Source organism: Paralichthys olivaceus, chromosome 5 (genome assembly GCF_024713975.1).
Source record: "Paralichthys olivaceus isolate ysfri-2021 chromosome 5, ASM2471397v2, whole genome shotgun sequence".
NCBI classification, from domain to species: domain Eukaryota; kingdom Metazoa; phylum Chordata; class Actinopteri; order Pleuronectiformes; family Paralichthyidae; genus Paralichthys; species Paralichthys olivaceus.
In genome coordinates this window covers 11,136,449-11,160,946 of record NC_091097.1, presented here as the reverse complement: position 1 = coordinate 11,160,946, position 24,498 = coordinate 11,136,449, and the positions used below count along the sequence as shown (strand labels likewise).

At 41.1% G+C, this 24,498-nt stretch overlaps 2 protein-coding genes across 10 annotated transcripts in view; one reads left to right on the top strand and one right to left on the bottom strand.

The window, feature by feature from the left end:
- pbx4 (pre-B-cell leukemia transcription factor 4) overlaps window positions 1–18,629 on the top strand; it is a 30,252-nt gene extending 11,623 nt beyond the window's left edge. For 2 of the 5 annotated variants that reach the window (XM_069524507.1, XM_069524509.1), the window contains 7 exons: window positions 7,840–8,084; window positions 8,847–9,037; window positions 9,538–9,673; window positions 9,861–10,017; window positions 12,025–12,128; window positions 13,456–13,542; window positions 15,253–18,629. In XM_069524507.1, coding sequence (XP_069380608.1) covers window positions 7,840–8,084; window positions 8,847–9,037; window positions 9,538–9,673; window positions 9,861–10,017; window positions 12,025–12,128; window positions 13,456–13,542; window positions 15,253–15,342 — 1,010 coding nt within the window. In that variant the 3' untranslated portion in view covers window positions 15,343–18,629. The remainder of the gene's footprint in view (window positions 1–7,839; window positions 8,085–8,846; window positions 9,038–9,537; window positions 9,674–9,860; window positions 10,018–12,024; window positions 12,129–13,455; window positions 13,543–15,252) is intronic. The other 3 variants (XM_020094382.2, XM_020094381.2, XM_069524508.1) reach the window with 2 other exon arrangements.
- lpar2a (lysophosphatidic acid receptor 2a) lies at window positions 15,820–23,200 on the bottom strand. Of its 5 annotated transcripts, none has more exons than XM_020094376.2 (6): window positions 23,063–23,200; window positions 22,715–22,907; window positions 20,846–21,592; window positions 20,062–20,351; window positions 18,966–19,046; window positions 15,820–15,959 (listed from the first exon to the last, which is right to left on the bottom strand). In XM_020094376.2, the coding sequence occupies exons 2-6, from the start codon at window positions 22,848–22,850 to the stop codon at window positions 15,942–15,944; spliced, it is 1,272 nt and encodes a 423-aa protein (XP_019949935.2). In that variant the 5' UTR covers window positions 22,851–22,907; window positions 23,063–23,200; the 3' UTR covers window positions 15,820–15,941. The 5 variants fall into 5 exon arrangements, with proteins under 5 accessions (XP_019949935.2, XP_019949937.2, XP_069380613.1 ...); XM_020094378.2 differs by having other exon boundaries at window positions 20,089–20,351; XM_069524511.1 differs by lacking the exon at window positions 15,820–15,959 and adding an exon at window positions 18,799–18,873 and having other exon boundaries at window positions 19,031–19,046; window positions 20,089–20,351.
- Between the last annotated feature and the right edge of the window lie 1,298 nt (window positions 23,201–24,498).

The following is a 24,498-nucleotide window of genomic DNA, read 5'->3' as shown; positions in this document are numbered from 1 at the left end:
ACACCATGTCATAAATGCAGGGGAAAGATGGAAACAGCAGGGCTGGTGGAGTGAGCGAGTTTTACTACCCACTCGGAGATTAGCAGTATTTATTGGGTTATTACAGATACTGGGAAGCCCATGTTCCTTTTTAGCCCTTGGTGCTCCTTATAAATCTAATACTGAACTAGATTGAGGGCTTATTTTGTCAGGTTGATTAGTTTTTTTTAATTCAGTATCTCCTTTAATGTGCAGTCATTAATGTGTGTTACATGTTAGTCTGTGTGTAAAACCCCTGGTAAATTGTTATCCTGACCAGCGGTACATATTATAGGCACAGTGATTTTTATTCCACACTAAACTGGTACATTGGACCTGTGCAGACTAACCATGTACCCCCAGCTCTCTCTGGCACCATCTGACTGTGTCATAATGCTTGTTCACTTGTTATAAATGGGCACTGCTCTTCTGATCTATCGCTTAATTGCCACCTAATTTGCATAACAGTGCAAATTAACGACCTCTCAAATGAGCGTTCATTTTTCACAAAGTCTTTAGGAGCTCCTTAAGAGTCTGTGCTAATGAGCACAGGAGGCAGCTGGCCTGATGAGAGTTGACTGGGGGAAGATCCTAGCAGTGCTATAACAAGCCTCCTGCTTAGGTGCTCTTCGTCATCCTCCTTCCTCCTGTGACATTTCAAATTCTTTCTTCCATGTCTCTCTGTCTTTCTGTGTGTGCAAAACTGTACTAGACCAGAGATATTGTATTACAGATTTAGTCACATGTGCTCAACAGTGCTTACTATATCTTTCAAATATCACTAATTTTAGCACATGCCATAGTGGTATTAAAATATTTTCTTTACTAAATTGTAATATTGCTCAGTTACTTAAAATAACATCAATGGGTGATCCATTACTTGTTACTTGCTCCAAAAATAGTTTTCTTGTGTTTTCTTCATGTTCAACATATAGTCTGACACTAGTGACTAGTGCTAAATGTTGCACTTCTTTTTGGTCATGATCACATGATTTTACATGCAAACTCATATTTTGGGGGATTTCAGTTAGTTTTGATTTTGATATTGTTTGAGGGACTTGGATCACACATGATTTCTACTTTTACATTTGACAGGCCCTGTTAATATATATTATTTAGTTTCTTTTTATTTGTGTAATATCTGAACCTAGGAATTAAGAAGATGGCTAGAAAATGTACCACAAACTATACAGGGTCCATCATTCAGTATGACCAAGGGCCAGGGAAAGTTTCAGTGCAGTTGATTGACTTGTCACTGGTCCATTCAGGCCTGTGACAGGTCTTCTTTAGAAACATTGTGGACATATCATCGATGTGAGATGTCAAAGGTAAACTAAAGTCACAAACTCCTTTCATTCTGTGCTTACTACATGGCTTCTAAGGCCATTTTAACTTAAACATCAACTTTAAAGATATAATATGTAACCATTTTTTAAATTAGTATTTGACCTCATCTGTGAACATGTTTTGCATCTGAGTTACGTTTGCAGATTTTCATCGACAACAATTCTCTTGATCCAATGCTGTTTCACGACATTGTTAAACTAGCCACTTAAGTTGCATATTGTACATTTAACTGTAGCTGACTGTTTTAATGTAGAGTGCTGCATTTGTTTTTGTGAAAATCTCCCAAGTAGAAACGGAATAAATCAAAGTGATACATTGTTTCATGGTATCAACACAATCCCCTTTCACGCAGAGAGGCAGAGAGTGCCAGTACTGTGCTGAGTTCTGTCTTCTTTCCGAGAACTGTACGCCTGTTGTGGGAACACAAACAGCTAAATCGTAAACCTTCGAGCGTTATGCAGAGTTCTGCTTGCCTTCTGAGGATGGTAAAAACTTAATGGATTTTTTGACGGCCCACCAGGCCACTATTGTGGTGGGAGTCCTCCCAGTGCTCCTGATGGTAAGTGTAACTGTGACAGATGGGTCTTTTGTATAGTGTGTAGGTCAGGAGATACTAATAACTCATTTTCTATGACAGAAGAACCTATTTCCCTTGCCCTCAGAAACTCCTGCAGGTTTAACTGGACAAACCAAACACTTGCCATGCAGCTTAACTCTTAAAGACTTACTATAGACAGACTGTAACCAAGCTATAACGCAACACTCTCTCAGAGTCTGCAGTTACATTGGTATTCACTCCATTTTATTGAGAATATTTGTCCTCAATGAAATTTTAGTCCAAGTGTCCATGTTTTTGGTTTTTGATACGCTAAGATGGAACTGCAACACGTCTCCCTGCCCATCCCACACTCTGCCACAGCAGCATGTGCAGCCTGTTGCTTGTGTGCGTATGCGTGTCCTATCACACTCCACTTCAGTCACAAGCCTGGGACCAAACCCAGTGTAATCTGAACCAACACATTGAAGTGACAAGTAGCTTCAGAACAATAAGCAAAAAAAAATGAACCGTGGATTCGGAGAATTGTTACAGCCCTACTCAATGAACATGTAATTATTTAAATTTACATTTTATTTATTTCTTTCTCAGTCTCACAATGTTAGGAAAAACCCTGTGAATATTTATCAACTGTCATTTGTTTTACCATAAGCATTGCAACAATGTCTCTATTTCTCAAGTGTAGCATCATCATCATTTTTTAAATTATATATCATTTTGATTTTGTATTTCTTAAACCTTTACTTGTGATGTTTAAAAAAACTTCTTAAGCAGTTGTCTTGGAAATTGCTTCAATAATTTAAAGAACTATTAATGTAAGTGATGGGTATGGGGAAAATATATTGTAGATTCTTTATTAGCATCTATTTGTGCAGATTGGGTGACAACACAAATTGATCCCTCATTAGCGTTTGTGTGTTTCCTTGTGTGTGTGTGACGGTGTGTGTTTGTGTGTGACCGTTCAAGGGGGGTACACGTAGTCATCGCTCGAGTGTCCAAGCCTCTCTCTTTAGTTAATTAAGGGCTGATTGATGATGTGTTGGACTGAAGTGTTGTGTTTGCCCAAGGTGTGAGTTCTCCAATTCACACCTTAATCAGACCACACTGTGTTTACTCTCTCTGTGTGTGTGTTTGTGTTTGTGTGCTTGCGTGTGTGCGTGCGCATGTGTGCGTGTCAGACTGGGGGGCTGTGTGCAACAGGACTACCCAAACATATGCTGATTAGCCTGAGCTGCTTAAAAGTAGGAAAGGACATATGGATTGGGCTCATTAAGTTGACTGTACTCCTCTAAAAGCACCCTTCTAAGAGAATGGGGCACAGTTTTTATGCTGCATTTGCAGTGGAAGTACACCTTCCCCAATATCCATTTCGCAAATTATTCATTTTTCATACTAGTTCTTAAGTTTTTATACCATATTCTACAACTTGCCCAAGGAAACATTTTATTCAGCCAACTCCCCCAACACATACTGTATTCTACTGAAATGGCATGGTAAATCAAAATCCTGTATGCACAGAGGAACCTATTTGGAAGAGTTCATATTAACCAAAAAAGTTGTGACTGGCATCAATGCCCTTTTTCAGATTGCTGAAGATGACTAGTCCTGATACCAGTACAGGATTTTACATTTACAGACTTAAACTGTGTGACTAACTGTACATCATGACAGTGAGGTTTGTTCCTTCTGCATGGATTTAAAGGTCAAGGACTTTGATGAAACTCCTCCCTGTTCTCTAATGTCACTCATAAAAATATATATGGAGGTCAAACTGACAAAAATAAGCAAAAATAAAAACCACATCTGGTTGGCTTTTGTTTTTGTCAAACTTCCACTGAAGATAAATTTCTTAATCAAAATTGTCAGACTCAAACCTGGATACCAATTCAAAAGTAATGGGTTTTCAGCAACTTAGTGTTGTGTAATGTTCAGGAAGAAGTTAGGTCATCATTTGTTTGCTCTGCCAAGGTTATGTTTTCATCTGTGTTTGCTTATTTGTCTATTAGTTTGCAGCATTACTCTAAAACTACTTGATGAATCACCATGAAACCTGGTTTAAAGATGCAATATGGGTCGGGAAAAATTTAGGGGACGAATACAGTGTGTGAAATTTGGTGCAGATCCTATTAAAAACGTGGATCTTGTGAATTTCATGTGATTTCGTAAGGGGACTGTTGGACAGTGGCAGAGGTAGGCTACTGAATGCCATTCTAGTTTTTCAAAGTTTCATGTGTTTTCGCTGGTGAAAACCTAAAACAGTCAAGAGTCGTTTAATATAAGAAGACTGGTCCCAGTTTTGGATTTTCCCTTGCTGCATTTGTATTCCCCAGATGATAATTTATATCTTGCAAACAGTTTTTGTTATACGTACTTTACCCAGCTGCAGTTGAGATTTATTTTTGTAGTTTTTGTGAGGTGAATTTACATATTCATGTCGCATATTTTCATTGTGAAAACCATCTTTCTGTGGCCTATTCTCTTTATCTGAATTCTCTGTCTGTAATGAAAGGAAAAACTGATGTTTTCACAGTCCTATCTTTTCTCTCTTTCTGGCTCACTCGCTCGCTGGCACGTCTGTACTGTGGATTCTGTATATTCCTGTAGCTTCCCTCCCTCTCTCTCCCTTTCTCCCTCTCTCTCTGTCTCTTCCTCTCTCGCACACATATCTTCTCCTGTGACTCCTTTTTTCAATTCTCCTTGGTTCTCCTTCTACCCTCTCTCTTCTTACCTTTTTTTCTCCCCCTTCCTTTCCTTCTCTATGCTTCTCTCTCTCTCCCGCTCCCCTGCTCTCTCCCAGTGAAAGGCTGAGAATACCCAAGGGAGCTGATGCAATTAAAATGCTAATCCTGTCTGTCTACAGAGAGAGGGAGAGGGGGGGCTGACAGCATGAGGGATTGCGGCTCACATGGAGAACTCGACTGAAATGGAGAACAGAGGGAGGGGGGCACTGGGGGAGGTGGGTGGGGGTGTGCTGAAAGGGAGAGGGGGGAGGGGATGTGTGTTGGGGGAGACAGAGTGAAAAGCGGGATGCTAGCGAGGGAAAAGACAGACAAGGATAAAGCTTGTGCTGTGAGCTGAGCAATGATATACTGACTGCGTTTAAGTCTTATCTATTTCAATGTGTGGAAGGCAATACAGTTAATGTACAGCCCCGTGCTCGTGGTTAGGTTGTTCACCCTTACCTGCACCACTTCATATACTGCGTGTTGTGTCTGTACGCCGCACCGTTTCTACATTGGCTGTGCAGAAATGAGAATGATTATGTATGCAGTGAAAGCCCAGCTGGATACCCTGAATATTTCATAGTATGTGTTGCTCGCTCCGTCTCTCAATGGCACACAGCTCGGCTAGGGTGGTAACGTGTGCATAATGGTGTGATTTCTGCGAGCTGTGGATGCAGGCTGCAGGCCTAAGATGTCTTCCTGCTTTTTTTTTTTTTTAAAGGAATTTAAGTGTCATTACTTACAGCACTCTGAGTTTTAGGCGCGCTGTAATTTAACCAGCTTGACTGTTGATCAAACTGAAACGAGCTGTATGTTTCTCATAAACGGTATTGGGGTTTTTTCCAAGGGTCTCATGGAGAGGTTTTTTAAGGTGCATCCATGTCATATGGTCTTTTTTCTGTGCAGTATCTTAACTCATCTCAACAGCTGCTATAATACCACTAGGCCACTAGACTGAGCATGAGTGCAACTGTGGGTAATCACAGCTTAATTGGAGTAATTAGGGGAATGTAGGGGCATTAGGCTACAGCTGGGGGCCATAATGAGGAGAGGGGGCAATAGGGAGAGGGGGAGAGGTGAGAAGCTTCAAGAGCCACAGTTGCCCTCCCCACTTTAGTTCAGTTGTACTTATCTGTAAAAGGACAGTGAAGATCAACCACACACGACTACATGCTATCATGACAAAACAAACACTTCTGCTCCTCGATCGCTAAATTAGCTGTCGGGGTTATCTGGCCAAGAAGAGGTGCAGGGATCATATGTGGATGACTACAAGGAAAGAAAAAGTGGAGGGAAAGAGATGGGCGAATCAGGGTCATTAGTTCAGGCGGCTGGGTCTGCTGCATTCCTGAGCCCTGAGATGGGGGAGCAGCAGAGCAGGAATGTGCCTCAGAGAGAGAAGAGACCTAAGCAGAGGGAAAGAAACAGGCAAGAAGGAACAAGAAAAAAAGGGGAAAAGAGGGAAAGTTGGACACTTTGCTACAGGAGGCCTTAAATGGTGGAACAGACTCATTTATCAAATGAAGTTTGAAAAAGAAAAAAATCTGCTCCATAGCACTTGGAAACTTTTAAGCAAAACAGTTTTTGTCCTCATTTCTTTCACATCTGTTAGCCCTAAACTACAGCCCTGCTAATTTGTTAGCTCTGACTGCTCTACAGCTGAAAACCTGTTTTTCCTACAGGGAAATCTTTATGGAAACATTAAGACTAATAAACTTTTGAAAGTTGTGGCAGGAAGAAAATCTCTAAATCAACTAATTCATACACCCCCTAACTTTTGATGAGCTTTGATTAACTACTGTAATCCTTGAGGAGGATAAGCACCTAACGCCACCCAGTTTCCACTGGGATTAATCCTGTCATCCATATTGTTGGCGTCTGTCTCCTCCAGAATCCTGTCTGGTTTCACTGCTGTCTAAAATGGCTTTTACCTCCTTAATTTTCTCTCTTATTATAAAGTTCAGCATAGAGATGGGCATAGTAATTACTTTATTTGTGACTCTGAACCAATATTTAACAATCACATTACATTTTAACCATTTTGCTTCAGTATACATATGAATTGACAAATTCCAGCAACAAAATTTTTTCTTGCACAGTGAATATATACATTAAAACATTTTAATTGTACAACTTGACCTTTGTAAAAAAAAAAAAAAACAAAAAAAAAAGTTTGGCGATATAAACATTGTGGTGATATTTTTTTCCATCCATTATCAGTAAGTCAGCTGATTATTTATGATAGGAAATTCTGTTTTAGTTTTTGCTTGAAAATATAGGGAACAATTGCTTACTCATCAAAATAGCTGCCATTCGTTTTTTTGTTCGATTGCCTATTTTGACTGTTTAGCAAATTGTAAAAATAAAAGATGTCTGTGGTGTTGCCTATTTTCAAAATAAGTTAAAAATAATTCACGTTCTCATAACATTTTGAAACCACAATTTTCCTTCTATAATTTGTATTCTGTTATATATTGCATTGGTTATTGATACATAAACTATTAGTAAATCATGCGCCAAGATTCTTGTCCTACTTTCTGAAGTTGAAAGATTGAGAAGCAAAAGGAGCAAGAGGAAATTTAGTTGAGCGTTAAAAGCTTCAGGCTCTGAAGAAAAGATGGTTGTCTGTGCTTAAAACTTTTCAGTAACAAAGTGGTATCTGTGTGGGAGTGTGTGTGTGTGTGTGTGTGTGTTTGTGGAAGAGAGAGAGATGAGAGCATGGCTGCAGGCTGACAGAGGTCCTGGTATAATACAGTGGTGGAGAGCAGCGACTGATAACTATACTTATGGCCACTGGGGCTCATAGTGACAGCACATGCACTCCCATTACTGGTCCCATGCCTCATGCCCTTATCTCTGGCAGGTTGCCACTGAGGGGCCACACTGCCCTCTGCTGTTGATTTAGAGGAAGTTCAGGCTCATTGAGAATTCCGCCAGGCGCTCGAAGCAATGACTCAGGGGAGAAACTTGACTAGGCTTTGACAGGGCTGCACTTCTTTGAATTTTAGCAATGATAAAATTTCTTCCTGTGCACCCCAGAACCCACAGTATTAACCTTCTCCTTAAAATGAAGTGTGCGGTCTCTCAATTTTTCAATACTTCTTAACCTGCAAGGTTTCTCAGTGTTTTTTTCTCTTATCAGGTAAACTCAAACTTTGCCTGTCTAACTCCTGCTTTCTCTCTTCTCCTGTCCAGTGCTGAGTATACGAGGTGTGCAGGAGGAGGACCCACCAGATCCCCAGATCATGCGGTTGGACAACATGCTGCTCGCGGAAGGTGTGTCAGGACCGGAGAAGGGAGGAGGATCGGCTGCAGCGGCTGCAGCTGCAGCAGCAGCAGGGGGCTCACCTACTGACAGCAGCATAGAACACTCCGACTACAGAGCCAAGCTCGCCCAGATCCGCCAGATATATCATTCTGAGCTGGAGAAGTATGAGCAGGTGTGTGCTGAGCTGACTGAAATACTTGAACATACACTGTTTATCACTAAAATTAACATGACGTAATTAAATTAATAAAATAAGCCAGTTTTAGTCAGACACTCATTCCTCTGCACCCGGGTCCCCTAGTGTGGTAACAACAATTTTGTGCCAAGCCAAACGGAAATGTACAGTGAACTGAATGAACTACTCTGTTAGAATGTGGCCAATTAAGCAACACTACAAGGTTGATTACCTCTGTCTCCATGTTTTAATGTATTTTAATTAATATTATCAGCTGCTGTGGTGTGAAATGAAAACTTGAGCGGAGGTTGTTTAACACATGTCTCAGGTAATATAACTGAACTGGAGAAAGATTTTGGCTTCATCATAAAGAATGAAAGTAAAATTTGACACAAATACATTTTTTGACACATAGTATTAAGAATATAAACACCACTCGGTTTTTGGTTTTTGGCTTTGCACATTCTTGGCTGTTTATGGCACAGACCCATCTTTTCCTGGTGTTTCACTGATTTAAAACCTGTTTGAGAGGCATAACTACAGACTATTTCATGCTTCAAAGGCCACTATTGTCTCACAAATCATGTTTTCTCATATTTTTTTATGAACTTGCCACTTACCAAAAAAGAGGTTAGAAAGCCAAGGCCCTACATGTCGTCATCACATGTCAGGGCAGTGGATAGAATCTGTGCTCGGACTATCTTCTCACAATAACATTCAACTCCTCTCTCTCTCTCTCTTGCTCTTTCCTCGGTCCAGGCCTGCAGTGAGTTCACCAACCATGTAATGAACCTGCTGAGAGAGCAGTCTCGCACACGGCCCATCTCTCCCAAGGAGATTGAGCGCATGGTGGCCATCATCCACCGCAAGTTCAGCTCCATTCAGATGCAGCTCAAACAGAGCACCTGCGAGGCCGTCATGATCCTGCGCTCACGTTTCCTAGACGCCAGGTCCGTCCGTGTGTCTCTCTATTTTTTCTGTGTGTGCGCATTAATGTGTTTTTGTTACCACTTTGAGACGTGTTCTGATATAAACACTGACCTTGTCTGGAGCAGTCGTCTTCATGAGAACCGAAGCTTGGTCGTAATGAAGCGAAATAATTTTTGGATCCTGGTTGTGGTGTGAATTAGGGTTAGGTTTTTGTTAGGCTTTATTAAGGCATGAGTTAGTAATGGTTCAGGGTTTTCTTTAGGCTATCCACTACTCATACCTACCTCCCTAACCTTAACTAGAACATCAGAGATGGAGATTTGCCTCATTAGGACTGGGATGGATGGCAGTCAATGCAATGTCCTCACAAGGATAGCTGCGCAAATTGTGTGTGTGTGTGTGTCTATTAAATGGCTGGTTATTTTCTTGAGGGCCAAAGTGATCCAAGCGCATTTACTTTGTTGTGACATGCACATTCCGAGCACTTGGGTCATTATCTCTTCTCTCTGTGTGTGTTCAGACGTAAGAGGCGCAATTTCAACAAGCAAGCTACAGAGGTGCTGAACGAGTATTTCTACTCCCACCTGTCTAACCCTTACCCCAGTGAGGAAGCCAAGGAGGAGTTGGCCAAAAAGTGTGGGATCACTGTGTCTCAGGTGAGTTGCTAATAATGCTTATTATTTAGGACAATAAAAGGACATTTTAGCTGTTTTCATGCTATATTTGTTGAAATTGTAACTTTTTGTTCATAGCAGTTTTAACATCTTTTTAACTGAGTGAGCTGTCACAGTGAGGCTCCAATAGTTAAATGTGGAAATTCGAATATCTGTTCCTGACTTTCAGGTCTCTAACTGGTTTGGCAACAAGAGAATACGCTACAAGAAGAACATTGGTAAGTTCCAGGAGGAGGCAAACCTCTACGCAGTTAAAACGGCGGTGGATGCTGCCAATGTGTCGGCGCAGGCTAGCCAGGCTAACTCTCCAGCAACGCCCAACTCAGGTACTGACTGCTCCATCTCATCCTTTCAAAAGCTCATTTACAAGTTCCGTTCCTCTAAATCCTGATGTGTTTTTAAATGCAACCAAACCCGACAGAAACACAATTATTGGCTGACTCGTCAAAAGCAAAACCCAAACTGCACAACAAATGTGCTTTCAGCCCCCTCAGTTTCTGTTCAGAACCTTGTGAAATGATCGTATTTATTTAGCATGAAATCTTATATGTGATATACCTGCATACAAACAGAAAGCTTTACAGAGTACTGTCTGTTAAAGCTTCAGCAATCCAACTGTTGAGTGGTCACTTTACATTTTGGCTACTTACTCACTAAGCACTTTATTAGGAACACCACACTAACACTGGGTAACCACTTCTCTGCAAATGTTGGGATTTATCATATCAGGTTCATGAGCGTGGATGAGGCCACTGCAGCCTCTGGTTTCTGAGTTTGGCCGACAGGAGTGAGAACCGAATGTGGTCTTCTGCCCTTGTAGCCCATCCCCCTCATGGTTTGACGTATTGTGCATTGTGAGATGCTTGTCTGCGCCCCACAGCTGAGAAGTGTAGTTATCTGGGTTAATGTAAAATTTGAACCAGTCTAGAGATTGTTGTGTACGAAACTCAGCTGATCAGCAGTTTCAGAAATACTCAAACCAGCAGCAGTCTGGCACCAACAATCATGCCACGGTCACAGAGATCACAATTTTTCCGTATTATAATGTTTGATGTGAAGATAAACAGAATTAGATTAAAAAGATGTCTTGACCTTCATCAGCATAATTATTGGCTGGTTGTAGAATTACATGAATAAGTAAGTTTGTAAGTGTTCCTAACAAAGTGCTGGGTGAATGTAAAAATATCCTTTCAATCATGACTTCAAATGAAGGATAGTAAATCTAAAAAATGCCAAGTTAATTCACATTATTTTACAAGAATGCAACTTTATTGTGTTTCCCAGCCATATGTTTTCGTAATTTAATTCCTTTCAGAAACTGTTAAAGTTGTGGCTCATTTAGTTTGTGCAGTGTGGTCTTTGCATGTCTGTCTGCTAACATTTGCACTTATCTAGCTATGTTTTATGTTAGTTGCTTTTCTAACATTTCACATTATATAAGAAGATAATCAGATGGAGGGACTGACCTAATGTAAATCCTAAAGTACTGTGTCCATCATTCATGTTTTCTTTCTGAAAGTCCTCCCACTATATATTTATTTGCTTGTTTGTTGCTTTTGTTGTGTGGATCTTTGCATCTATGTAGTATATTTTAAACAATAATAGAACACACAGCTCACGATTATATAGTAATTATATAGTAACCCATACTCACAGGGGAAGCTGAAAGTAGATTATACAGATGTCTTTATTTTCTACTTGCGGCTTCAGTGTTTTCAAAATACATGTTGACAACAGCAGAGTTGTTGAAAACCAAACTTAAACTCATAGTATGTAATTTCCTGATGCAAGGGCTCTCTCATTTAAAAAAAAAACCAAAACAATAAAACACAGTTTGGTGATGTCCTAACGTAGCATGGGATCATGGGAGTTGTCTTCACTACTATTGACATCAGTCAGCTTTTCTTCCATTTGGGATTCCTTTAGTGTAAATGATTTTGGAGGTTTTATTTCCCATGAGCCTAATTATCCGCACAGATCTCCACCTTCAAAACAAACAGACCTGGTGATTTAAATCCAGTAAAAACTGTAAACACTGAATGAAGCAGTGTATAACCTTTATTCTCCTAACATTTTTCCAAAGCCATGTCTAGAATCTGCACAGAGGGGCGGCTCAGCCAAAGAAGCCAGAATTAGTTTTTAATAAAAATGTGTGTTGGTGTGCAGCTGAGAATCCATGCTAAATTAAATTAGAATACACTGCCTGAGAACAGTGACCCTAACACTGACGATGGTTATTAAAATTTTGTGCTACTAGTCGATGTCCATGACCTTTTGAACCCATGGCACTGTGGTGCGGCTGATTGGATATTGGGTATATATATTGCCTACAGGGTCACCAGGGTCATACAGTTTGTCTCACACAGGCGACGCCTACCTCAGTCTGCGTTCACTCAACGGGGAGGGTCTCAACATCGCCCCCTCTCTACAGTCGCAGGTACGCACTGAGGACAGCTGCAGAGTTGACCTCAATGCCGTTAACCCAGCCACCCAGAATCCTTGGATAGCCACCCTCTGCGTAGCTCCTTTCGACCTCGACCTCTCCCCAGATCCCATCCTGACTTTACCTTTGACCTCATTGATCCCTTCCCCAACACAAGCACACACAAATTACCCTTCTGTTCTCTGTACAATGAGCCCTGAAGAGCTTATGGCTTCATTTGAGAGGAATAAAATAGAAAATTGTGCACCTCCTTCTGTACTTACATTACAGTCCTTACCAATATGCAAGAACTTAATAGAGCACAGAGTCGGCTACGTTACAGAAACTCTAGACAAGGTTTTGGGCATCAGGACCTTGCTTACTACTCTTGTGGTTGTCAACAAAGAGCTGAATCGAAATCAGGGAATGGGATTGAACCAGCAAATCCTGTGGTTAATGATCCGCTTCTGAGCCACCGGGTCCTCATGCACCTCCAACCATCAAACAACCTCCCTGCCCTCCTGAACCTTCCTCAATCCCATTTCCTTAAATATCCACCCTCTCACCCGTGTAGACCGTGAAATTCCAAACCTTCCTCGTGATCGTTACCTTGACATATAGAGTTTTGTTCTGGAAGAATCCACAGATTTCTGCTGTTAAACACGTCATAATCTAGAAGTTCATTTTAAAAAGTACCAGCTTTTTGGCTTGAGTTACAGTCTAAACATGTATTTAAAGCATATGTGGTGTAAGGGAGAGTCATTGAGTTGATGGGTATGATGTTATAGATTGAATGTTGGGCTACACTGACTAAATGGCTGAGTACTCCAGCTGGAGAGTGATCATAACTAATACAGACTGGTTCTGATGCAGTAGAGGTTTGTGGATGCTATCACAGTCTGTGGATGTCTAATTAAAGGTTCAGTGTGTAGAATTTAATGACATTTAGTGGTTAAGTTGCATGTTGCAGCTGAATACCCTTCACCTCACCCTCCTCTTCCAAGCATGAAGGAGAACTACCACTAGGTTCTCTTTCAGTTGTCATAAAAACTCAAATGGTGTTTACTTTGTCCAGTTTGGACAACTGTAGAAAACATAAGGACCAATTCTAGGGTAACGAAAACAACAATTTGTACAATTTAGGTGAAACACACTTGAGAGTGAGAACATCAACAGGGTTATTTTATATACATTTCTGCCAGTACATCCCAGTTTCACTTAAATCTTACATACTGGACCTTTTAAAAAAAAAAAAAAAAAAAAAAAAAAAAAAAAAAATAAATCAGTTGTCCTGATGTGTTGATGTTTGTGTTTAAATGTGTGTGTGTTTTATCCCTGACAGGTGGATACCCTGCACCGTGCTACACACCTGACGGGCGGCTATGAGGAGCTGTCGGGTAGTGGCCTCTACACCCCTCATCACCTGGATGTGAGTAACAACTTTAAGTCCTTCTTGTGGTATAGTTGATGGACCACTATGCAGTTACTCAGGATAAGAAGTATCTGTTCTACACACTCAACAATAAATACTATAAACATGTAGACCATAGGCTGGATATAAAGATGGATGACATGACTGCATCCCCTTAAGTGTAGCCAAAGCATTTTGATTACCCTCTGGTGACTGGCTGCAGTATAGGTCATAAACCCCACCTCCTTCATGTTAGTGGATAGGACGTGGGCCAAACTAAAAACTCAAAGTACACATCAAATAATTTTTTTTATGTTTTATTTTATTTATTTGATGCTATAAAATGTGGTGCAACCTTATGATTGAAAGCTGAGACTGGCTCTTGATCGGTCAAGCGCATAAATTGACCATAATAACACATCTCCACCCCCGATTGCTGTTGCTACTCTGGCTCCAAATTTGGTCTTTAGCACAAGATGGCAGCACTTGTATCTGAGATATTTTGGCTTCATGCCTGGATACTGGGTGCATTGTCTACAATGTAGACATGTACCTTTAAATGCTGTTGAAACAACAGTTAGAGTTGTAACCTAGATAAGCAGAAAACGTATAAATTGCAAACTTAATTAAAGATTCATCATCTTTGAAACCTTCAAACGAATGCTCACTGGGATGTGACTTCAATCAATGTTTTCTTTCTGGGAAATAAGTTTGGTTGGTTAAACATCAGGGATTTATTACTTCAGGCTAATTATAGGTTTAGTCGACATCAGCCAGGTCTCGCTCTGACGTCAGAGCATGATGGGAAACCGTGGTTATTGCTGACCTTAGAGCTAATTGGTTAAGGGGCTGCATCAAAACATCAAAACACTTTATATATTTAGTGTATTTGGAAATGTTGCTTTTATTTGACAGATTTTTGTCAAAGTTTATTCTGCTCCTAAATATTGAGGTAATATGAGGACAGATGTTATGCATTGACAGTATAAATAGGACAAATTAAAAATGAAGTTCGTGTCTTGTTTTTCTGCTCATCCTGTGTATTTTGACTGTTGAAGCATGTTTTGAATTTCTTCAAAGTTCAGTTTGGACAGAGACAGAACAAGCAATTAAGTGATAAGCTAATTTAAAAAGGAGGTTAAATTCAAACACGCTGTCATGCTGATCACAGATCGCCTGTATAGTGTTTTTAAAAACCACCCTGTCATACAGAAGACTGTTATTAAAACAACAATTATTGAAGACTCAACACAACATGAACAGTTTGGTCTCATTACATTTTATTACATTAGGGTCAAATCAAATAAAAAGGTGTTTGTGTGGAGGCTGTTAAAGTGTCTCCTGCTGCCTGGCGCCGCTCATCTCGTACTTCGGTTAATCTGGGATGAAACGATCATGCAGAATTTATGAAGTCACCCATAAATCTTTTCCTTAATTTGTTCCCCTTTTACTTTGTGTCCAAGTAGTAATTAAAGATGTTTTGGGACAGAAATATGTTATGTTCTCAAAAATGCTGCAAGCTTTGTCAATATTGTTTATAAATATATTTAAACATTTGTTTTGCAGTGAAGTGTCACTTTATTTAATAGTTTTTAATATCCGATGGTCTTTAGTCTGAAGGCGAGGTTATATTTTACATTTCAGGCACAAAGATGTATCTTACTTTAAGTTTAGACGATGAACTATCGAACTCGATCTTTATGCTGAACACTCGTATCGTGTTTGCAGGCTAACAGCTGGCAGGACACCACCACCCCTCCCTCGGTCACCTCCCCTCCCGGTCCTCCTGGCAGCGTCCACTCCGACACCTCCAACTGATCCGGTGGCTCCCTCTGCCATCACTTCATTCCCACTGTGGTCTGCTCTGACCACCATCCTCTGCCCCCCCCCGCTCTTCAACACTCCCTCGTCTCTCAAGTAAACAGTCTCACCGGCCTGTTTTTGCATTTCATAAACACACACTGTGCTGGAACACAGGACAGCCGAACAGCAGTCGGGAGGAACACTCCCTCCTCCACTTCCACAGCTCCACTCCAACGCTCGGACACTCCGTAACTCAGAACGTAAGAGGGACGGAGCTCAAAACATCTTTACCATCACAGACTTTTTGAAAAACCACTGACCCAGCTGTGTAGATGATCATGATGTCTGTACATAATGTGTATATGCACGTTAACTTCACACAGTACTCACACAGCTTGTCCATGTGCCGTTGACCTCTGCACTCGATCCTTTGCTTTGGAAAACTGTGTGTGATTGCCTGTATCTCTTGAAGCCTTGGCATTTGCAGCCAAACCGTCGATACAGATCACCAGGGAGCTCTGCTCACCTTGCTCGTACCAAAGTGCTGCCCCAGTAGTTGTCAACACATCTCTTCCTCTGAGATCACCCTCCGCCGTCGCATCTCCCGGGTCCTTCTAGGTTGATATTTCATTCTGTTGGAGATTTCAAAGTGAATAACTGAGACATGTGCAAAAGGTGCATGTAAACCCCCTCCCCCCCTGTCATCCATACCGCACACACACACATAGCCGACAACTTTTCAGTCGTTTTCATAGTGAGCTGACATAAAAAAGTGTCAAGCACAAAAGTTAGCATCCTTGTTATGGGTGTCGCTACCTGTAAAAAGGTAGTGAAGGGGATCACTGTTCTAAACCAGGCAGGACAGGTGATATTAGGGCTGGCGAGAAGAGGATGAAAGGGCAGAGAGAGGAGAATAACTTTGGTGGAGTGGATGTAACTAATAGCCCTTTTTGTTGCTAACCAATAGAGGGTGTTGGTAGACGGCTTGTAGACTTTACTTCTTGCTTTCTGTCCACTAGTTATTTTGATTGTAGGCTATTTTCTAATGCTGTTTCACCAAGAATGCACCAGCCACCACCAAAAATGAGCTCAATAAAGCATCTAGACGACGTTAGGCGAGGGGTGGAAAGATTGTGGGGCATTGATGTGTTATTGGGACAAACGTGACATGAATTTAGAAACGTGACTGTCTTCCATGCATGTAGGACTTCTAGGCGTGATATTATTGTTTTCATTTAACCTTCCGAGTTTTTAGCTTCGTTTTTATTAACAAAAAAAACCTAAAAAATAAAAGGGTATAATTATTACAGTCAGACCAAAAAGGAAAAAGTGCATCATGTATTGCTATGATGTGTGTGTCTCTGTGTGGGCGTGTGTACAGTGGATGTTTAAGTCAAACTGGCTGGTGCCCTCTGACCTTCGTGAGCATTAATAGAGACTGGGTGCTTCCACCAGCCAATGACACAGCAGGTGGGGGGGGGTTCGGGTGAGATCTCCTCCTCCCCATCTTGGAAACATTTTACGCTCCTGAGCCCGAGGCAACACGCTACAACCTTCTGTTGTACCAAAAACCAAAAATACCACGTTCAGCAATGTAATAATGCTACTCTGTCTCTCTCTCTGAAGCTGGTGCACAGCCACCTTTGCAGTTCGAGGCGAGGAGGGAATTATATTTGTATCTGTGTCTCTCTGTGTGGTGTTGTCATGCCTCAAGTTGATTTGATTTCTCTTTTTTGGGGGGAGGGGGGGGTTTGTTGTGGGGCTTCACAGGAAGGAAGGGTGGGTGGGGTGAGGACTGTCATATCAGACCTGTAATTTGATTGTGAGCATCGAGGGCATCTTCTCCCCTTTACCCATCTTTTATTATCCTCTGGTAAAACCACAACTCTTTGTTTTTAGTTATGGCCGATTGGGCAAGGGCTTCTCTGTCTCTCCTGTTGCCAAAAAAGAGGCAGCACTGGGCGCAGTCAAACTCCTGTTTTAAGACAAACCTGCAGCGTTTTTGGGGATTTTCATTCTTTTGGAACTATTTTATACATTTAAATGTCATGTGAATAACAAAGCATTTTGATAGTAAGGTAAAGCCTTATGAATATTTAAGTGTCAGTCAAGACTTTGTTGAACCATATGTTACAGAACAAAACTTGAGCTTATAAGCTGGTCACATGTGATATCCCACGTTTTAATTACTCGTTTTTGTTACTCATCGCAGTTCATACGACTGTATCTTACAAATTATCACCGCACCAAATTGTCATGCCCCCCCCCCTCCCCCTCCTTTTTCTACCTGTTGTAATGGATGTCACTGTACAGTTTGTGTAATGTTTCAGTATATATTTTCCTTTTCTTTCTTTTATAAACTTTGATGTTCGGTTGAGACGCCAGTTTTTATTTGGCCTTTTGTGTCACGGATTCACGATAACTCTGTATCAACTTTGAATATTATTTAGGTCTTTTGTTACATAACCGAGTGGCAATGTTTAAGGTTTAAAGGTGGAACGTTTGGTGCTGTGGAAAGATTCTCGAATGCATTGAGGCTCTGCGATGGATATTGTTTGGTGTTTTTTTTACCCGTGCTAATCCCTGGAAACTCCTCATCTGATTCCACACTTCGTCAGTTAAACAGTCACTTCCCCAAATATCTGCCACTCTTTTGAGCCTAATTTAATCGTAAATCTTCTTTAAAAGCCGCTCAAAAAATCATTGTATCAAAAGTTTTAAAACAGATGCTGTCAAATTTAAGTTATCAGCCCGTAACAACTTAGCGCAAAAGGAGCAGATGTTTGTGTTGTGTTAAGGTGAATTAGATTAATTAAAACTAAACGGCAGCTTATTTTAAATTGTTAAATTCTTGTTCCACGCTGAAACAGGAAAAAAAGGTTTTATGTGCATAATCTGCAGCAAAAACACAAAACATCAGTGGGTTCATTATGTGGTCCTGCACATCGAAAATACCAAACTTAGTTTCACTCTATTAACGACCGTGTTTAAATCGTGTTTGGATTCTGCAAGTGACTAAATGACTTCCACAGCGTCAAACGTCTGAACTCTAAACCTTTATGATTTCTTTGTTTTTATTAGTATATTTGTATCTCCCTTCTTTCCCTTGTATTTACCCCTCTCTCTACCTCTGTCTTTCCATTTCTCTTGTATATAACCCCCACTGTTTTCAGACCTGTGAGTCTGTATGAACTCCTTTTATACCTCAACTTTAGAATTGTTCTAGAAAGAGTAAAACAAAAGGAAGAATATGACAAATTGTAGTGTTCTTATTAGAAAATTAATAAAATGATTTAGTGTGATTTTTCTTTTCCCCCCAGTATTTGATTTCTAATTTTAGGAGTGTTTCATTTTATAATTTGTCACAAATGCTCTTGTGATAGTCAAATGTAATAAAACGAGAGATGGCACCATCTGATGATGTGAATGTGTCAAACATCCTGAGAAATAACTGCATCCTCAGACGTGGAATAAATCCTTTTACCTGATGCATCTTTATATATATTTAAGTCCATTTACACATGAAAACATTCTAGAGGTAGTTGATCAATATCAACATTTTCACAGTGTGTCCCAGTTAGATGACAGTAAAATCAAGCTGTTTCTTTAATACAGGCCTGCAGCCATCATACCCCCACCATTGTCCAACTGTCTTCTCTTTTGTTGGTGTCTTGAGAACAAGTCTGATCATCTGATTTCTCGACACAGTTGAGAGATTCCTGTGGACAAAATATGTTTTAGTGCTCAGGAAAGCAAACAAGGATCCAGCACTAACTTTTAAAATTAACATTTAACCAGAATGTCTCTCAATAGACAGAACACCTCCAAGGCCCAACAGTTCCCATGTGAAAACATTTAAATTCATAGATATGGATTTTAATCTGCACCCAATAATGTAAAAACACTAAGATACCAACCGGCTAAATATGTTTGAATTTTTTAAATCAAGATTCACACACCTTTGCCAAGATGGTTATGTATTCATCTGTTTGTCATTGAGCTAGATTACACAAAAACTCAACATATGACATTTTGTGAAGAGGGAAGAAAATGCTGAATGTTGGTTTAGGTTTTTATTTCAGCATATTTGATGATTTCTCACAGAATGATTCATGAATCCTGATGGAAAAAAACTGGCATGTGTGGAGAACAACAAATCAGAAATCATTATTGTGAATTATAATGTGGCTTCATAAGGAAACTGTCAGGCCTTGGTGGAGGTATGTGCTCTACTGAGTGAAGTTCTAGTTATCTCGTGATAAATTCCTGGATCCGCCCCTTGCTACGGACTCACACCAAAATTGAATGTGTTCTCCCCTGACCCATTCTACAACTTTCCACAAAGTTTCACGCTAATCCGTCCGGTAGTTTCTGTGTAATGTAACTATCAGACTCACATCGTAGAGGAAAACCTTTGCAGAGGTAATAAATTAATTCACGAGAAAATTATTCGTCACTATCAAACAAAAGAATCTAGTGGAGGAGGAGTCCGGTTCCTCTGAACCAGGTAGCTGAGTTTTTTTCCTCCCAGCCTGTTAGATTAGAAATCAGCATGTGCACTTGAGCGGTAAGAAAACCTGCATGACTCACTGAGGCAGAATGTGACGAGGCATGAATGAACAGGAGAGTTTGTTGTTAGCAGTGATCGGAAACTGAGGCTTGTCCTGTTTATCTAAAACCACTGTAACCAAAAAGCCTGTTTCCCATGTTGCACTACGTGGTCAATAAACCTACATTAAGTCTAACTGGAACAATAGTTACTTCTGGTGATGGAGAGTCTATCTCCTCAGCTGGAGGCTCCCTCTGCCGGCCGCCACCCCTCCAACAAAGGCAGCACACGATCCTCTTGAACGTGCTCCGCATCTCCTCGTCTCGCAGGGAATAGATGATGGGATTGACCAGAGAGTTGCACTCGGCTATCACCAGACAGAACTTTTCGTAGACGTTGGCGTGGCTTCTTCTACCAAGAAGCCCGTCCAGTAAGAGGATCACGAGGCCGGGGGTCCAGCAGATCACGAAGGCGCCTGCAGAGAAAGAGACGAAAACAACGAACTCAAATCAAAATCAGCCTGAGATGCTTTACAACATCTCCGCTGTGATTTTTCATCATCACAGTGAACTGGCTCCAGATGATTCACCTGAGCGATACAAGATGAAATGCTTCATTTCATTTTCACTGGAAATTCCTGACAACCTCTGAAACTAAAACAACTGCAGAGAACAGATGAGTTCTGAAGAAATACACAAGGCTACAGCTGTGGATGTGGTTTGTGGAGGAATGGGAGGCCATAGGATGCTGGGAAAAAACAGCCGCTCATCCACTACCTTCAAAATACAATGTGTTTCTCTTCAGCGGAGAGGTGAATTCAGCCATTCAACATGACGCCATGAGAAATAATGTAAAAGACATACGTGCTCTTACTTAGTTTACTTAGTAAAAACCAGAAGTGGCTGCAAACCAAGAAAGAGATGCACCAGTGTTTCGATGTGTTTTCAGAGTCTGTGCTGAAGTTCTCACCTAAAACCATGGAGATAGTTTTCATCAGGTTGAAAACAGTCTGCCTGTGCTCCGAGCTGTGCTGAGACGTGTACAGGCTCTGGTATCTCACGTAGATGAAGATCCGGGTGTACATGGCCACCATGATGAAGAATGTGAGCAAGTTCAAAATCGCCCAGAAGACGAGGAAGCGGCGGCTGTAGAGGGGAGCGACGGTGGAGCAGTCGTCCAGGTGACACTCGCAGTTCCACAGCATGGAGGGCACCAGGCCCATGACGATGCCCACGGCCCAGATGCAGACGATCAGCAGCGTCACCCGGCGCTTGCTCATCTTGCTGTGCAGCTGCATGGTGAGGATGGTCTGGTGGCGCTCCACGGCGACGGCCAGCAGGTTGGCCACAGACGCCGTCAGGCTGATGTCGATCAGGGCCCCTCGGATGTACCACTGCTTCTTGGTGAGCGTACTGGTCCAGGGGCCCGTGTTCAGCATCAGGTTGGCGTAAGCGATGCCGGCAAACAGGTCCGCCGCTGCCATGTTGCTCAGGAGATAGTAGATGGGGAAGTGGAAGCGGCGGTTCATGAAGATGGCCACCATCACCATGAGGTTGGCCAGCACGACGATGAAACACACCGTCAGGCCCAGTCCGATCACCACGTAGTCCCGCGTCGTCCACCCCGAGCTGATGCTCTTGCCTACCCGTTGGTAGAAGAAGGTGACGTTGTTGCTGTAGTAGCAGCTGTTGGACATGTTGCTCTCCATGACCCCGACTGCAAAAAAGCACAAAGTCCATCAGTTCATTAATGTGCTGCAGCAACAGGCAATGTCCAATGTGGTATTTCAACAGAAGGATTTTCAGATATGATGCTTTTACAAACTGGAAACTGAAGAATGGAACAGAAGACGTCTCCAGGCGCCTTTTGTACTGAAAGTCCTTTGGATTGTGACCCGACAATATTATACTGAAGCAAAACAAGGACACAACTCATGATGTGGAAACATTAAAAAGCCTTTATTAGTGTGGCAAAGATCTAAAATGCACCTGATGAAAACCAGTGTGCAGGTGCATTTTTATCTATAGAAGCATATGTATATGTGTATATAATGTATCGAGGGATAGATATAGGTACATATCTATAGGGTTGTAGGTTTATTTTGTTGAGGTTTATTTCCTTTTTTGCATCAAACTTTATCACCTCTGTCCCAATATGTAACTTGTGAAGTTTTTTTTAATGAGTGTGTTTCGAAACAAAGGCCCTCCCTGTGTTTGCCTTTCGATTTTAAACTGAACTTTGTATTTTTGTAATAATCCTCAATGAAAGAAAGAAAGAAAGAACTGCTGGTGTTAGTGTCTGAAAAGAAATGAAACAGACTCGGTGACGGTCAGAATGTAGAGATACAGATATAGATAATCCTCAGTGAAAGAAAGGAAGATAAAAATCAGGCTACGCACACATGAGACGTGTGTGTTAGAGTCTGGTAACACCACTGTTTTGACGGTAAGACAGGAAGGCAAATGAAGTTTGAAATATTTTTTCTATAAAAAGTCAGAAGAAAAATGTCCAGGGACTAAATGTCAGGGTTTGTTGTGTTTTCTTCCTGTTTTATATTAAATTTCCAACCAACGAATCTGAGAAGCTGCAATCAACACATTTCAAGTTTACTTTTACTTTAACACACAAAACTACAGGAGAACAACTCAACAGCAGTTTCTCTCTCTTTAAAACAAGCAACACCAGCTCCTGAGCTCAGATCATTGTTCCTGCTAGAAACTGCTCGATCCTGCACTGAGACATTTGTAACTGAAACCACTCAAATAGTTCTCGAGAAACAAATGGAGATTTTCATTTGGACGTACACAAGAAACTTAAGAATAGAAAAAGCAAACTTACTGTGTGTGTCAGAGTTTTCTCCATCCAGACATGAAGCTCCTCGCTGCAGAAAGCGTCTCTGGTGCTGGTGGTGCTGGTGGTGGCGGGGGGACCGGTGGTGGTGGTGGTGGTGCAGCTTCAGGTGAGACTGAATCATTCTCACTCAGATCAGCTGCACCCGTCAGACAGGACAGATGGTGCCTTCACGTACAACCTGGAATGTGGGGGAAAAAAACACACACTGTGGGTTTTTAGTAATTTTTAGTTAAGCTTTATTTCAGGCTCACAGGTCTCATCGAGTACATTGGGATTAAAGCACATACAGACTTTTTGCCCAAGTACTTTGTATCACTCAACGTTCCCACGTACATTTGTTTAGGCCCAGCTTTGGCCCATGTACTGCAAACGGTGGCACTTGGACGGTCTGCTCCTGTTACTACATCTGGGCCAGAAGTGAGCCGTAGCAATGCTGCATTAATCCAACGGTGGCCTGAATTAGTTTTGGGCTATTTGGGCCATAATCAACATTTATCTCATGGGTCACTTTAAGTTCACATCCAGGTGACACTTTGCCTAAAGTGTCGCAAAAAACGCTCACATTTGTTTTGGGATATTTGGGCCCACGTTTTGGGTCAGAGGTGCTGCATCATTGCCTGAAGTGGCACACGTCTGTTTGCATCAGGGTTAGGATCATGTCTCTTTGAGTCAGCAGAGCAGGACAGGTGGAGACACACGTCACAAACATGTGACTCACTTCTCCATCTTGGAAGCACAATCCTTAATGCAGTATTATCTGCTTAGTCAAGAGGGCGTCTTTAATTTTAGATAACATTGTGTAATCGCTCAGGCAGCTTCAGCTCAAACTGTTTGTTCATATTGTTTGTTTTACTGAATCACTTTTTTTTAGTAAGCCATGTGTTAGTGTGCTGAAACCAAAATGTCCGAGCTACAAGGGAAGTAAACACTGAAAGGCTAATTAGCTATGATGCTAAAACTTTTTTGAAATGACTGGGGACTAGGAGGGGCTTCTTAAAGCAACACAACCTACAAACCTAAACGTGACTTTTAACCACATTTTCTGCGGCAATAAAACAAATAGTGAGACTAAAAGTTATTCATTTTAAGAGCGTGTTCACGGCCACTGCATCATTTCAAATGTTTCCACTGTAAGCGTCAAATAAACTAATAAAAACATATTTGGCGGAAGTTCTAATGTTATTTCCTGGTTGTTATTTTGAAAGTACCGGAAGTGCGGGTTCAGTCTCGATCGCTTGAATATATTAGGAACCAGGGGTCTTCACTGCCCCCAGAGTCCAAAGTGAGAACTGCAACACTGTGTTAAAATGGTTCCACAAACAACAACAATAACTAAGTTCTGGAAACACGTGACATCAGAGTAAATAAACATAAACATACAATTGAATTTATTTCTAAGAATATGCACCTGAATGCATCGTATTTGCTGCCTTCTGGTGGCCACAGTGAGGACTGCAGTGTGTCACATTGACACTACACTCCTACATTCATACAAATACATACTGTGTATATATTTTTATATTTATATTGTTCAATTTTTATTTCTTATCTTTTTATATTTAGAGATGTCTAGCATGCACCAACAACACCAGAACAAATTCCATGTATGTGTAAACTTACTTGGCAATACAAGCTTTTCTGATTCTGATAATCAACATCAATATAGGCAACACCAGCACAAACCAAACTAATATGATTATTAGGTGTTGTTATTACTAAAGTGAAAATATTGTTATTTTTTTTCCTTAAATCAAAATATTAATTTTAAT

Excerpts from the sequence above, each read along its gene's own strand:
- lpar2a (XM_020094376.2), bottom strand. The coding sequence starts at position 22,850 with ATGATTCAGTCTCACCTGAAGCTGCACCACCACCACCACCACCGGTCC. Across the intron at positions 21,593-22,714 it reads AGAAAACTCTGACACACACA|TCGGGGTCATGGAGAGCAAC; the intron begins GTAAGTTTGCTT and ends GCTTTTTTGCAG. Across the intron at positions 19,047-20,061 it reads TTGTTCCAGTTAGACTTAAT|GAATCTCTCAACTGTGTCGA; the intron begins GTAGGTTTATTG and ends TTTTGTCCACAG.